The sequence below is a fragment of the Rhinatrema bivittatum genome, chromosome 1 (assembly GCF_901001135.1).
Source record: "Rhinatrema bivittatum chromosome 1, aRhiBiv1.1, whole genome shotgun sequence".
Lineage (NCBI taxonomy): Eukaryota > Metazoa > Chordata > Amphibia > Gymnophiona > Rhinatrematidae > Rhinatrema > Rhinatrema bivittatum.
The window spans coordinates 674,752,845-674,765,863 of record NC_042615.1 but is presented as its reverse complement, the minus strand read 5'-3'; the positions used below and the strand labels follow the sequence as shown (position 1 = coordinate 674,765,863).

Sequence of the window (13,019 nt, the reverse complement as noted above, 5' to 3'; positions counted from 1 at the left end):
GCTCCAAAACCAGGAGATATGCGCACGAGTTGGGCCGGCGCACGTCGGGCGGGTTTTAAAAACCGCCCGGCTACGCACATACTTGCCGCTATGCGCACAAATGAAAAGTTTAAAAAAGGGGCGGGGTGTGGGCATTCCTGAACTTAAATAGAAATTTGCGCATAAATACTTACGTGCACAGGGCATGCGCTGGGGCCCCCTCCTGCACTACTTTACTTCTGCTGTGGATGACAATGTAAGTAATAAAGGGGGTTTTAAGGGTCAAGGCTAACAGGGAAAAATGGAGGCAATTAAACCAGGAGGTTTGGAAGCCCTGTTCCTTACCTGGGCAAACTGGGAACGAACTGGGAAAACCGGTAATGCCATCGGCATGCATGCCTTTTAAAATACCCCTGCTTTTGCGACAGAAGCGCCATTTGTGCGCACAGGCGCACGCCCACTTAAAATCGAGCGCACACGTGCGCGTGGATAGGCTATTTCATAACATGCACGCACATATACGCACATGTTATAAAATTACCGTGTCCCTGGGCGCAGGCTGACGAAAGCGCGCACGTGTGCTCCCGCGTGCCTGTTTAAAAGTTACCGTCTTACGGGGTCATTTTCCAAACCAATCGCAAGCAAATAGGGACTTTTCACATGCGATCACTAAATGGGGGCGGAGTCGGGGCGGCGTCAAGACCGAACAGGAGGAGTCGGGGCGGCACCGGGGCGAACGCGGCGAAGACATCGCAGACAGCGAAAAGGAAAAAGCCTTTTTCGCTGCCAATTTTGCACCCAATAGCACCACCTTTCATGATGGCGCTATTGGGTGTGAAAGCCGGCAGCGATCGCACTACAGAGGTGCGATCGCCGCTGGCTTTCGCAGGCCGGCCCCCTGCACTGCGTGATTCAAAGAGCCCAGTGGTATTAGAGAATCCAGGCCCTTAGTGTCCTATGCAATAAAATTCATGCTAAAAAAAATGTTTTAGTGCAAGTTCACAAAATAATGTAACATGCTCATAAAAACACCATTTAACGTGCTGTGCAGTGTCTTTGCATCAATGTGTTAAATTTTGGCCACACTAGTGTGGCCACAGTAGTGGCGTGCACAGTAACCCTAAAACAAGCTACTGTGCATACTCTTACCGTTTGAAATCCCCATAGCTAACTAGCCCCGAGTGAATGGGTCAGTGAGCGGTGGGGATGTTCTCCCTCTCATTCAGGGCTTCCCCCCATATTCCTCGCTCCCAAGGCAATCATAAACCCCCCCTGCCCTGTGGAGGACATCCCCTCCCTCCAAGTCAGCAGCCCCCTTCCCGTGTCAAAAGATCCCCCCTCCTAGAATCAGCTACCCCGTACTCCTGTCAAAAAGCTGCCTTCCCATGAGTAAGCAACCCCATTCCCCATGTCAAGAGGCTTCTCTAGGCCCCACCAGATCCCTCAGCCACATTAACCCCCATGAGCACTCCAAGTCTCACCAACGCCTCTCTGGAAATTGAAATCCTTCCTGCCCCCAGCTCACCTTGCTGTCGAAAGGCACTGCTAGGGTTCTTTACCACTGTCACTTAATTCTGGTGAAGTGCTACTAGTAGCGCTGTTTGAGGTCGAGCAGCACTGTGGTCAAGAGGGATTTGCTGTATCTCTTGTTTGTGAAAACATGGGACCTTCTGGAAGGGTGAGTTTACCTTCTGGAGGGTTGCTGTGGGACTGCCTGTAGGAGTGCCTGGGATCTCTTTGGTGGGGGGAGGATCATTTGACATGGGATGGGAGTCTCTCACTCTGAAGGAAGGGGGTATTTTGATACAGGAATTCTGCTGACTTGAGGGTAGGGGATGGTAACTTCCACCAAATAGGGTGGGAGGATGATTACTGTGGGAGAAAGAAAGGGATGGAAGCAGATGTCTTGAATGAGGCTTATTAGTGCTGTGAGGGGGCAACAGGGATGGGGATGCCCAAAACAGGCTTCTCCTTGCCACAGGAAGGAGAAAAATCCCGCTATGTGAAGGTCCCAGCCAGATGCATTGTCCTCACCTTGAGTTTTCTTTTGAGTCGATTTACAGGGGTTCTGTAGCTATAAAGAACCTGCTGCAGTTTATCACCTTTCTACTAAGAAACTGGTCTGGCCTCTTTAAACAAAACTGCAAGAGTCTACTGCAAACAGAAGGCATGGCAGTGCTTTAAACTCCAAAACTGCAGCAGTTCGGCAACAAACAGACAGACAGACAAAAGGCATCATAGAACTTTAATTCTAAAAACTGCAGCCAAAACTATGGCAGCCTTGACCAGCGAGCAAAGAAGCAATCAAACAATAGTTTTACATTCTTCTCAAATCCAGTAGCAGTTATCTTGCCCACAGAGTTAATATCTTAAATCAATTCACTCTATCTGACCCAGCTGTTGTGCCTCCTCTGTCTCCATCGGTTCCTTGCTGGGTCACAAACCAGAGTTTATACTGCTCAGATCATCTGGCTGATGGGAGGAACTCCGTCTCCTCCTCAAGCACTTCCTAGCCTTCTATATGTACCTCCCTCGTCACCTGTGAGAGGTCGAAACCTCTGCCCTCTCTGCACACAGAGCTCCATTGAATCCTCCAGTCCTTCGCTCTGCTGAGAATTGTGTTTATATTAGGGATGTGAATCGTTTTAGGATGATTAAAATTATCGTCCGATAATTTTAATATCGTCTTAAACCGTTATGGAACACAATACAATACAGATTCTAACGATTTATCGTTATAAATCGTTAGAATCGTGAGCCGGCACACTAAAACCCCCTAAAACCCACCCCCGACCCTTTAAATTAAATCCCCCACCCTCCCGAACCCCCCCCCAATAACTTAAATAACCTGCGGGTCCAGCGGCGGTCCGGAACGGCAGCGGTCCGGAACGGGCTCCTGCTCCTGAATCTTGTCGTCTTCAGCCGGCGCCATTTTCCAAAATGGCGCCGAAAAATGGCGGCGGCCATAGACGAAAAAGATTGGACGGCAGGAGGTCCTTCCGGACCCCCGCTGGACTTTTGGCAAGTCTCGTGGGGGTCAGGAGGCCCCCCACAAGCTGGCCAAAAGTTCCTGGAGGTCCAGCGGGGGTCAGGGAGCGATTTCCCGCCGCGAATCGTTTTCGTACGGAAAATGGCGCCGGCAGGAGATCGACTGCAGGAGGTCGTTCAGCGAGGGTTCCGGCGCCTCGCTGAACGACCTCCTGCAGTCGATCTCCTGCCGGCGCCATTTTCCGTACGAAAACGATTCGCGGCGGGAAATCGCTCCCTGACCCCCGCTGGACCTCCAGGAACTTTTGGCCAGCTTGTGGGGGGCCTCCTGACCCCCACGAGACTTGCCAAAAGTCCAGCAGGGGTCCGGAAGGACCTCCTGCCGTCCAATCTTTTTCGTCTATGGCCGCCGCCATTTTTCGGCGCCATTTTGGAAAATGGCGCCGGCTGAAGACGACAAGATTCAGGAGCAGGAGCCCGTTCCGGACCGCTGCCGTTCCGGACCGCCGCTGGACCCGCAGGTTATTTAAGTTATTTGGGGGGGGGTTCGGGAGGGTGGGGGATTTAATTTAAAGGGTCGGGGGTGGGTTTTAGGGGGTTTTAATGTGCCGGTTTTTCGATTTTTCGATTTTTAACGATTTTTAATGATTTTTCACGATATTTTACCCCCCCAAACGGCAACAATACGATTCCCTCCCCCTCCCAGCCGAAATCGATCGTTAAGACGATCGAGGACACGATTCACATCCCTAGTTTATATATTTGAATTCCTTCTTCAGGGGGTTTTTGGGACCCTCCAATGGGTCTGTGTATGCCTAGGGGCTGAAATCACCAGCCGTCTCTTGCCCAAGCTATCCTGATACCATGGGGGAGGGCCCTCCTCATCACACCTGATAACCACCCCATTCACTTTGGGCTGGTTACTGGTAACCATTTCACATGATACTGTGCACATTTCCTAGTTACATCGGATGCTGGCAGGTATTAGCTAATGGCCGTTTACCAAGCATTCGTGTTAAATTCTAATGAAATGAAACTCATTTTGTTCACGTTATTGAATGCCATGGGTTAATTTTCCAATCCAAATCAAACCATATTTGTCCTCGGATTCTGACCTGGTTATGTGTGAGAGGTTTACAGAAGGAGTTTAGATGAGCCAATCAACTCACCTGTCTCTACTGCAAAGCCACCTCAACAATTCTGGGTTGTAGTGCACTGGGATATTGCTGTTTGTGGCAAGTTAAGCTGGGATTACAAAATCAAAAGGAAGTGTTATTTGAAAGGGAACTATGCAGTAAAAATAGATTTAAAAAAGAGTAACCTTAGAGGAAGAGGTATTTAAAAGTAGATATGGCTGTAGTAGGAAGAATGCCATATAAGCAATCATGCTTATTATCTTTCTCTTTATCTACAGTTGCCTGTGGTCAGCCACCTGTTGTAGAAAATGCAAAAACCTTTGGTAAGATGAAGCCTCGTTATGAAATCAATTCTATGATTAGATACCACTGTAAAGATGGCTTCATTCAGCGCCACCTTCCAACCATCCGTTGCCGAGGAGATGGACAATGGGACCTGCCCAAAGTTACCTGCATGTACCGTAAGTTCCCTTTGAAGAGGAGAGCAACTATTTCTTAAATTTGTATGCAAGTCTCATAGTTCATGCGATTAATCTTTTTTCCGTGTGTGTTTTTTTTTTGTTTTGCAGCATCCACTTTCCAAAGGACTTATTCTAAGAAATATTACTATAAATTTTCTCCACCAGAGAAGATGAATTCATTTAATTCATCGAAACACTATCACCGCTGGATCAGGACATGGCAAGATTCACCACGCTGAAACAAGAAAGGATGAATAGAAATTTTCACCGTTTCTGCCAAAGTCCCAACTTATTGTGCCTTTTTAAAAATCAGTTCTAGAAGTATTATTAAAGTGATTCGAAACTGTGGACTACAGTGTTAAAAACACATTTTGATTGAAAGTATTGGTGATGAAAGGAAAATAAAAAACATAAACTAAAAAAAAAAAAAAACAAACAAAAACTTTAAAATCACATCAAATAAAACCATTTCCAGTCTACTAAAAGTTCTAGTTTATAAATCAATGGGGACCATTTTGTAATAAACATAGCAGCCTAGCATAATATTTAAACTGCTCCATTTTAGTACCAATAAAAATGTAAATAAGATGATTTAATGTTAGGTTTGTTTTTTGGTTTAATTCCTGTATATAGAATAAAAGTCATTTTAAGTTCAGACTATTTAATGATGGTTGCATAGGCACAGATGTTTTTAATCAATAGTTAAGCTGATTGTAGGTGGTTCACCTAGGCTGGAAATGGTTTAAATAGGTTCATGTTTTTAAATGTGACAGAAAACCTGTTATGGCTGGAGAAGGGAGACATTCAAGGAACATTCTATGGAAAACTTGGTGTCACTTAAGAGCACATATAAAAGTCTGTTTAAGGCTTACATCCTGGCACATATTGAGCTTGAACTAAGGACTGCAACATAGAACTTTTCTTCTCTTCATTCCTGAGCCCTCACTCACAAGAATGGATTGTTCGCAGGGCTGGCTGTTTTTTTATGTTTTTGTTTTTTTTTTTGTTTTTTTAATGACCAGCAAGGTCTTTAGAGATCAAAGTGCTAATACATTAACTCTCTCAATCAGGGCAGCTTTTTAAAATGGCTTCCATTACATTAACCATGCTATCTTACAGTTATATCTACAGTTTAACAAGGATTTAGGCCTAGATTTTGTAAAAAAAAATAAAAATAAATAAAAAATAATTTTTGTACATATAACCATTTTTAATCTTTTTTAAAATAAAATAATGAATGACTGCTGCAGCTGTGAAGCATACATAAATAAATGAAGTAAGCCATACTGATTTAATTTATTGGATTTGATTTTGCCTTTGAGAGGTAAATTGCAATACTGTGGTGTATACTTTGCAGTATTAGCCCCCCGAACTTCCCTTATGCATTAAGGGAATGACTCAGAGCAATATTTCAACTTATCCAGCTGGTTATGATTGGATGACTGAAATCTGTGTGCCCGAAAAAAAGTAGTATCTTTGAATTCTAAACTTAAGCACATGCAATTATTCTTTTCTTAAACAAAATGAACTGCGTGCTCTGTTTAATTCTACACCTTCCTCAATATTTTGGAAGGGAACTATAGGAGACACAGTAAGGGATCATATTTTGGATTTTGAAAACACTGTAAGAATACCCCAGAAGAAATTATGTGTAACTATTTCTTGTTACATTGCAAGACATATGATAGAAAACAAATAGCCTGAATTTGGAAGTTGATGTATGACCTTGGCGTATCCATAAAATAAACCTGCTATGGCTGCTCAGCAAATAGCTCTAATTGCAAACTGTGTCATTAAGGAATTTAATTGACTGCTGCACCTACATAATGTATTCAGACCATTTTCTGTTTTTGACAGTACTACATCACTGTGTTGACCTGTATGTGTTTTTCTACCATTGCAATGCACATAATACTTTTTTTCTGTATTTATATTATAACTTGTATAGTGTATAATGTGAATGTCTTGGGGGGGGGTTTGTGAATGCAAGTTTAAAACCTTTGTAACTTTTATATCTGCTTTTGTTTCACCAAAGAAACCTAAAAGTCTTGTTTTGTTATCCTGTGACTTGGTTATTTTTTTTTCATTTCTTAAAATAGAAATTTTTATTTGATATGATTACTCTGAGAGCTGCTGGTGTTAGTACAAGTTGGAAAGTTCAAACTTATTAAAAAAAAAAAAAAGTGTTTCAGAAATTGGGGAAAAGTACAGGACATCTGTGTGTTTAACGTCATGGTCTCCCCTCTATTCCTAATAAAAATTCTACTATCCGTGTGTACAGAAGTTCATGGAAAACTTCCATATCCTTTGATTCCCTACTCATGAAACTAGTGTACCTGTACTATTCAAAATGAAGCCAGGATTAAGGGTTTCAGAAAAATAGAAAACTTTGCAAACATAAGAATGTCTAAAACCCCACTGCAAAAGTAGTTTACTCACTTTGCAGAAATGTAGAACACCAAGTTCAGGAGAAAAGAATATAGAGGTCAATTTTCAAAAATGCCCACGTTGTTTCAAAGCCCACAGGTACTTTAATGTATGGACTTTGCACCAGAACTCAAAGTGAAACCGCGCATAGGGTCTGATTTTCAAAAGCATGGGATATAGTTCCCTTTGAAAATTGTCTAGGGAAAAAGTACCCACAGAGATTTGAACCTGCTTTTTCTGCAAATATATTTTACTTGCAAAACATCAGGAGTTTTGAAAATGCAAAACCACGTGCGTTTTTGCCTTCCCCACAACCAAACTCCTACTCTGACCTTCCCACCTACTTTCCCCATGGGTAAAAATGCGTACATTGTTGATCCTCACACATACTTTTACACAAGTAAATGTCTTTTGAAAATTGCCCTTATAATATCAAAAAGCAAAAATATCCTTATATATAAAAGAGAGAAAACCAAGTATAAAAACAGTGCATTAGAAAACATATTATCTTAACTTTGTTAGGGGTAGATTGATGTTTCGTGTATTGGTAGAAGAGATACTGGCAAGACTGACCAATGAAGTCAATTCTATTTATTTCTTTGGATGCTAAATGAATGTTGTTTCTGTAGGTAGGTAGTCAACATCCTTTAGTGAATAAGTTAATTATATTCTTACTAACAGCTAAGCTTCATCTTTCTGTTTACAAAAGTTACAATAAAATGACAACTAGAAGCCTACTGATTGCATTTTTCTCATCTTGTAAGCATCAGAAAAGTAAGAGAAAATCAGTACAGTTTTCCAACCAACACATGCACTGGTATCTTTTCATATTTACTGGTAATTACCACAACCTGTATGCAGTTAGACAGTACGATTCTTCATTCATAGAAATCACAACTAAAACTAATGTCATATGAGCAAGTAATTAAAAAAAAAAATCCCAGGCATTTGTTAGACTTTCAGTAATTGACAATAAAACATTTAAGTTCAAAACTAAGCTGTTTAAATATTAATTATTTTGTAAAACCTACTGCCATTTTTCTCCATGTGGATTTTGAGATTTATCGTGCCATAGTTAATACTGGGAATTATAAGGTAGATTTTAAAAACATACGCGCGCGCTACGTGGCACGCGCACATGGACGCGTGATTTTATAACATGCACGCGCCGGCGCGCGCATGTTATAAAATCTGGGCCAGCATGCGTAGGGGTGTAGATTTGGCCAGTTTACGCACAGTGACGAGATCGGGCCTCCCCCAGTTCCCTCGCAGTCCGCTCCAATTAAGGGGCGGACTGGGAGGGAACTTTCCTACCCCCCTACCTACCCTCCCTTCCTCTTCTCCTCTCTTCCCCGACCCCTTTTGATGGCCTACCTTTTTTTAATTTTCTTTATTTCAGAACTTACGCCAGCTCAGGAGCTGGCGTAAGTTGCACACGCCGGCAGCCTGCCGGCCCATGAACCCCCGGCTCAGCAGCGAATGGCCGCAGTACCGGCTGCCTCCAGCTCCAGCCCTCCCCACCCCTTTTCTTGGACCTGCTCGTAACGGGAGTTACGCGCGTGGCCGGGGTCCTTTGAAGATGCGCGCAAGGCCCGGCCACGCGTGTAACTCTCGTTTTCCCCGCGCACAGGGGATTTAAAATTTGGCCATATATATTTTGCCAAATTTAGGATAGTATGGATACTGAAAAACTTTAAATTAATCAAATATTCCCCATTTCCTCTTCCCTGCACACACACACATATTACTCTTCCATAAAGAAAATAAAGTGGTTTGTTTGATTTACTGTAATTGTTGCTCTAAGCTATACCACAGCTGTTTCGTACTACCACACATGGATAAGCAAATACTTCTGTACATACAGTTATGTGCAAAAGTTTAGGAACCCCTAGTCAAATTGTATGTTTCAATGAATCTCTAACAAACATTGATGCAATCACTATATGGGACAAAGTTAAACGCACACTCTTCTGCAATTTTTAATGAAAAAATATTTATTTGATTATTTTGTCAGATTGAAAATAATAAAAGAGTGAATATGGCATGTGCAAAATTTTGGATGCCCTTCTAGTTGATTCATTACTACTTTTTTTTTTTTTTTTTTAAATTGTTAATAAGGCCCAGAAAGTTGATTGACTCATTTGGCCTCCATTTAGTCAGATTAAGACAATTCCACAATTGACTAAATACTCAGTTTTCTAAACTCTTAGGTTATGATTGTTGCTGTATGTATTTTCAACAACCATGAGCTTCCTCTAAACAGCAACAGCATTTGAAAATGAAGATAATTCACTCTTAAAAAGCAGAGGAAGGCTATAAAAAAAAAAAATCTCTAAATGTTTCCAACCAATAATTTCAACTGTGATACATTAAGAAATGTTATATGGAACTCTTGAAATCAAGACAAGATCTGAAAGACTAAGAAAATTCTCTAATAGAATTGCCCAAAAACTGGAGAGATCTGCCAAACTGAGCTCTCAAACGACCTGCCGAAAAGTTTAGCTGACTCGAGTAGATTTGCACAGGTCCACATAACATAAGAACATAAGAAATTGCCATGCTGGGTCAGACCAAGGGTCCATCAAGCCCAGCTTCCTGTTTCCAACAGAGGCCAAAACCAGGCCACAAGAACCTGGCAATTACCCAAACACTAAGAAGATCCCATGCTACTGATGCAATTAATAGCAGTGGCTATTCCCTAAGTAAAATTGATTAATAGCCATAAACGGACTTCTCCTCCAAGAACTTATCCAAACCTTTTTTGAACCCAGCTACACTAACTGCACTAACCACATCTTCTGGCAACAAATTCCAGAGCTTTATTGTGCGTTGAGTGAAAAAGAATTCTCTCCAATTAGTCTTAAATGTGCTACTTGCTAACTTCATGGAATGCCCCCTAGTCCTTCTATTATTCGAAAGTGAAAATAACCGAGTCACATCTACTCGTTCAAGACCTCTCATGATCTTAAAGACCTCTATCATTTCCCCCCTCAGCCGTCTCTTCTCCAAGCTGAACAGCCCTAATCTCTTCAGCCTTTCCTCATAGGGAAGCTGTTCCATCCCTTTTATCATTTTGGATGCTCTTCTCTGTACCTTCTCCATCGCAACTATATCTTTTTTGAGATGCGGCGACCAGAATTGTACACAGTATTCAAGGTGTGGTCTCACTATGAAGCGATATAGAGGCATTATGACATTTTCCGTTCTATTAACCATTCCCTTCCTAATAATTCCTAACATTCTATTTGCTTTTTTGACTGGTGCAGCACACTGAGCCGACAATTTTAAAGTATTATCCACTATGATGCCTAGATCTTTTTCCTGGGTGGTAGCTCCTAATATGGAACCTAACATCGTGTAACTACAGCAACGGTTATTTTTCCCTATATGCAACACCTTGCACTTGTCCACATTAAATTTCATCTGCCATTTGGATGCCCAATCTTCAAGTCTTGCAAGGTCCTCCTGCAATGTATCACAGTCTGCTTATGATTTAACTACTCTGAATAATTTTGTATCATCTGCAAATTTGATAACCTCACTCGTCGTATTCCTTTCCAGATCATTTATATATATATTGAAAAGCACCGGTCCAAGTACAGATTTCTGAGGTACTCCACTGTTTACCCTTTTCCACTGAGAAAATTGACCATTTAATCCTACTCTCTGTTTCCTGTCTTTTAACCAGCTTCTAATCCACGAAAGGACATCGCCTCCTATCCCATGACTTTTTAGTTTTCGTAGAAGCCTCTCATGAGGGACTTTGTCAAATGCCTTCTGAAAATCCAAATACACTACATCTACCGGTTCACCTTTATCCACATGTTTATTAACCCCTTCAAAAAAATGAAGCAGATTTGTTAGGCAAGACTTCCCTTGGGTAAATCCATGTTGACTATGTTCCATTAAATCATGTCTTTCTATATGCTTTACAATTTTGTTCTTGAGAATAGTTTCCACTATTTTTCCCGGCACTGAAGTCAGGCTCACTGGTCTATAGTTACCTGGATCGCCCCTGGAGCCTTTTTTAAATATTGGGGTTACATTGGCCACCCTCCAGTCTTCAGGTACAATGTTTGATTTTAATGATAGGTTACAAATTTTAACTAATAGATCAGAAATTTCATTTTTTAGTTCCTTCAGAACCCTAGGATGCATACCATCCGGTCCAGGTGATTTGCTACTCTTTAGTTTGTCAATCTGGCCTACTACATCTTCCAGGTTCACAGTACAGTATTGCCTACACAGCAATGATATGAGTAAGAGAGTTGTCAGAAGAAAAGCTTTTATTTATTTCATCATAAAAGTCATCGTCTAAAATATAAAAAAGCAAAATCTTGATAAGCCTGAACGTTTTTGGAGCAAAATGCTTTGAACTGATTAAATGAAAATTGAAATTTGTGGCCACACAAGATACTGCAGCTTCCATTTCTTAGAAATGTTTCTAACAACTGAAATTGCTAACTGAAACCATTTAGAGATCTTTTTTATATCCTGTCCCTCCTTTGTAAGAGTGAATTACAGTATCTTCATTTTCAAATACTCAAGACAGCTAGATTGAGGAGCCTATGGTTGTGAAAAGTAGACAGAACAACAATCACAACCTGAAAAGTTAGAAGCAGGGCTTAATTCCAGGGACCTGGAATGCAGTTCTGCCACTTATTTTCAGGCTTAAGAGGCAGGGCAGCAGGGGAGTTCTGCTCCACTCCTTCCCTTTCAGGCAGCCTGCAGGAAAGAGGAGAAGAGGGTGTTAGTTGGAGCACAAAGAGCAGAGAACAGCTACTCTGCTTTCTAAACTGGCCCTTCTATCCTTTTTCTATAGGGAAAAAGAGCAGAAGGGGTGATAAATGAAGCCTTGACACCTGACACAGGTTTGACACCTTGACACCTGGCACAAGTTTGAAACTTATGAGTAGTTGTGCCAGATGTTAAGGCTTCAGCCTTGACCTTGATAATTAGCCCTACAGCTTACAAGTTTCAAACTTGTGCTAATTCAACCTTTTTTGTGGCCTTGATTTTTGTGCAGTTTGCTAGCACAATTGAGAAGGCCATGAGGGAGAATGACCAAGGTCAAAGAGACAGGAGGTGAATATCTGTCAGCGCCACATCTTCAGCTACTACTGGATGGATTCTCATATGTGTGTGAGAGAGAGAGAGAGTGTGTGTGTGTTTTTATGTTTAGGACCGAGTCTGGTCCCTCACCTCCCACTCTGCTTCCTCTCACCCTGTTCCACTGTTCCACTTCCTTTTTGTTTGCAAATTAACCCCTGATTAGTCAGAGTATTTATTGAACTGTTGAATTGTCTTCATTTGACTAATTGAAGACCCAACACGTCAATCAGCTTTTTGAGACTTATTAACAACTTTAAAAAAATTTAGTAATGAATCAGCTAGAAGGGTGTCCAAACTGTTGCACATGTCATATTCACTGTTTTATTATTTTAAATCTTTAAATGAGCAAATAAATTATAATTTAGCATTAAAAATATTGAAAGATGTTGAGTTTAACTTTATACCTTGTAGATGTTGTATCAGATTCTAGAGATGTGAATCAGAACCGGATTTGGTTCTGATTCCAGTTCCGATTCACATCGTGATTTTTTTTTCGTCCGGCCCGATTGGGTTTTTTTTATCGGCTGCACCCGAGCCGATAAACAAAAAACCCACCCCGACCTTTTAAAACTAATCCCTTAGCTCCCCCGCCCAAAACCTTTTACAGGTACCTGGTGGTCCAGTGGGGGTCCCGGGAGCAATCTCCCGCTCTCGGGCCGTTGGCTGCCACTAATCAAAATGGCGCCGATGGCCCTTTGCCCTTACCATGTGACAGGGTATCCATGCCATTGGCCAGCCCCTGTCACATGGTAGGTGTACTGGATGGCCCGCACCATTTTTAAAGATGGCGCCGGCCATCCAGTGCTCCCTCCATGGGGAGAGAGGCTTCTAGGAAAAGTAAAAAGTCATGGGATAGGTGGCGATGTCCTTTCGTGGATTGCAAACTGGCTAAAATCAGGGACATACTTTTGGATGG

At 41.9% G+C, this 13,019-nt stretch overlaps 1 protein-coding gene across 1 annotated transcript in view; it reads left to right on the top strand.

Moving 5' to 3' along the window:
- Window positions 1-6,623, top strand: part of VCAN (versican) — a 298,710-nt gene extending 292,087 nt beyond the window's left edge. The window contains exons 15-16 of the mRNA XM_029573809.1: window positions 4,382-4,564; window positions 4,673-6,623. Coding sequence (XP_029429669.1) covers window positions 4,382-4,564; window positions 4,673-4,803 — 314 coding nt within the window. The 3' untranslated portion in view covers window positions 4,804-6,623. The remainder of the gene's footprint in view (window positions 1-4,381; window positions 4,565-4,672) is intronic.
- Window positions 6,624-13,019: the final 6,396 nt, after the last annotated feature.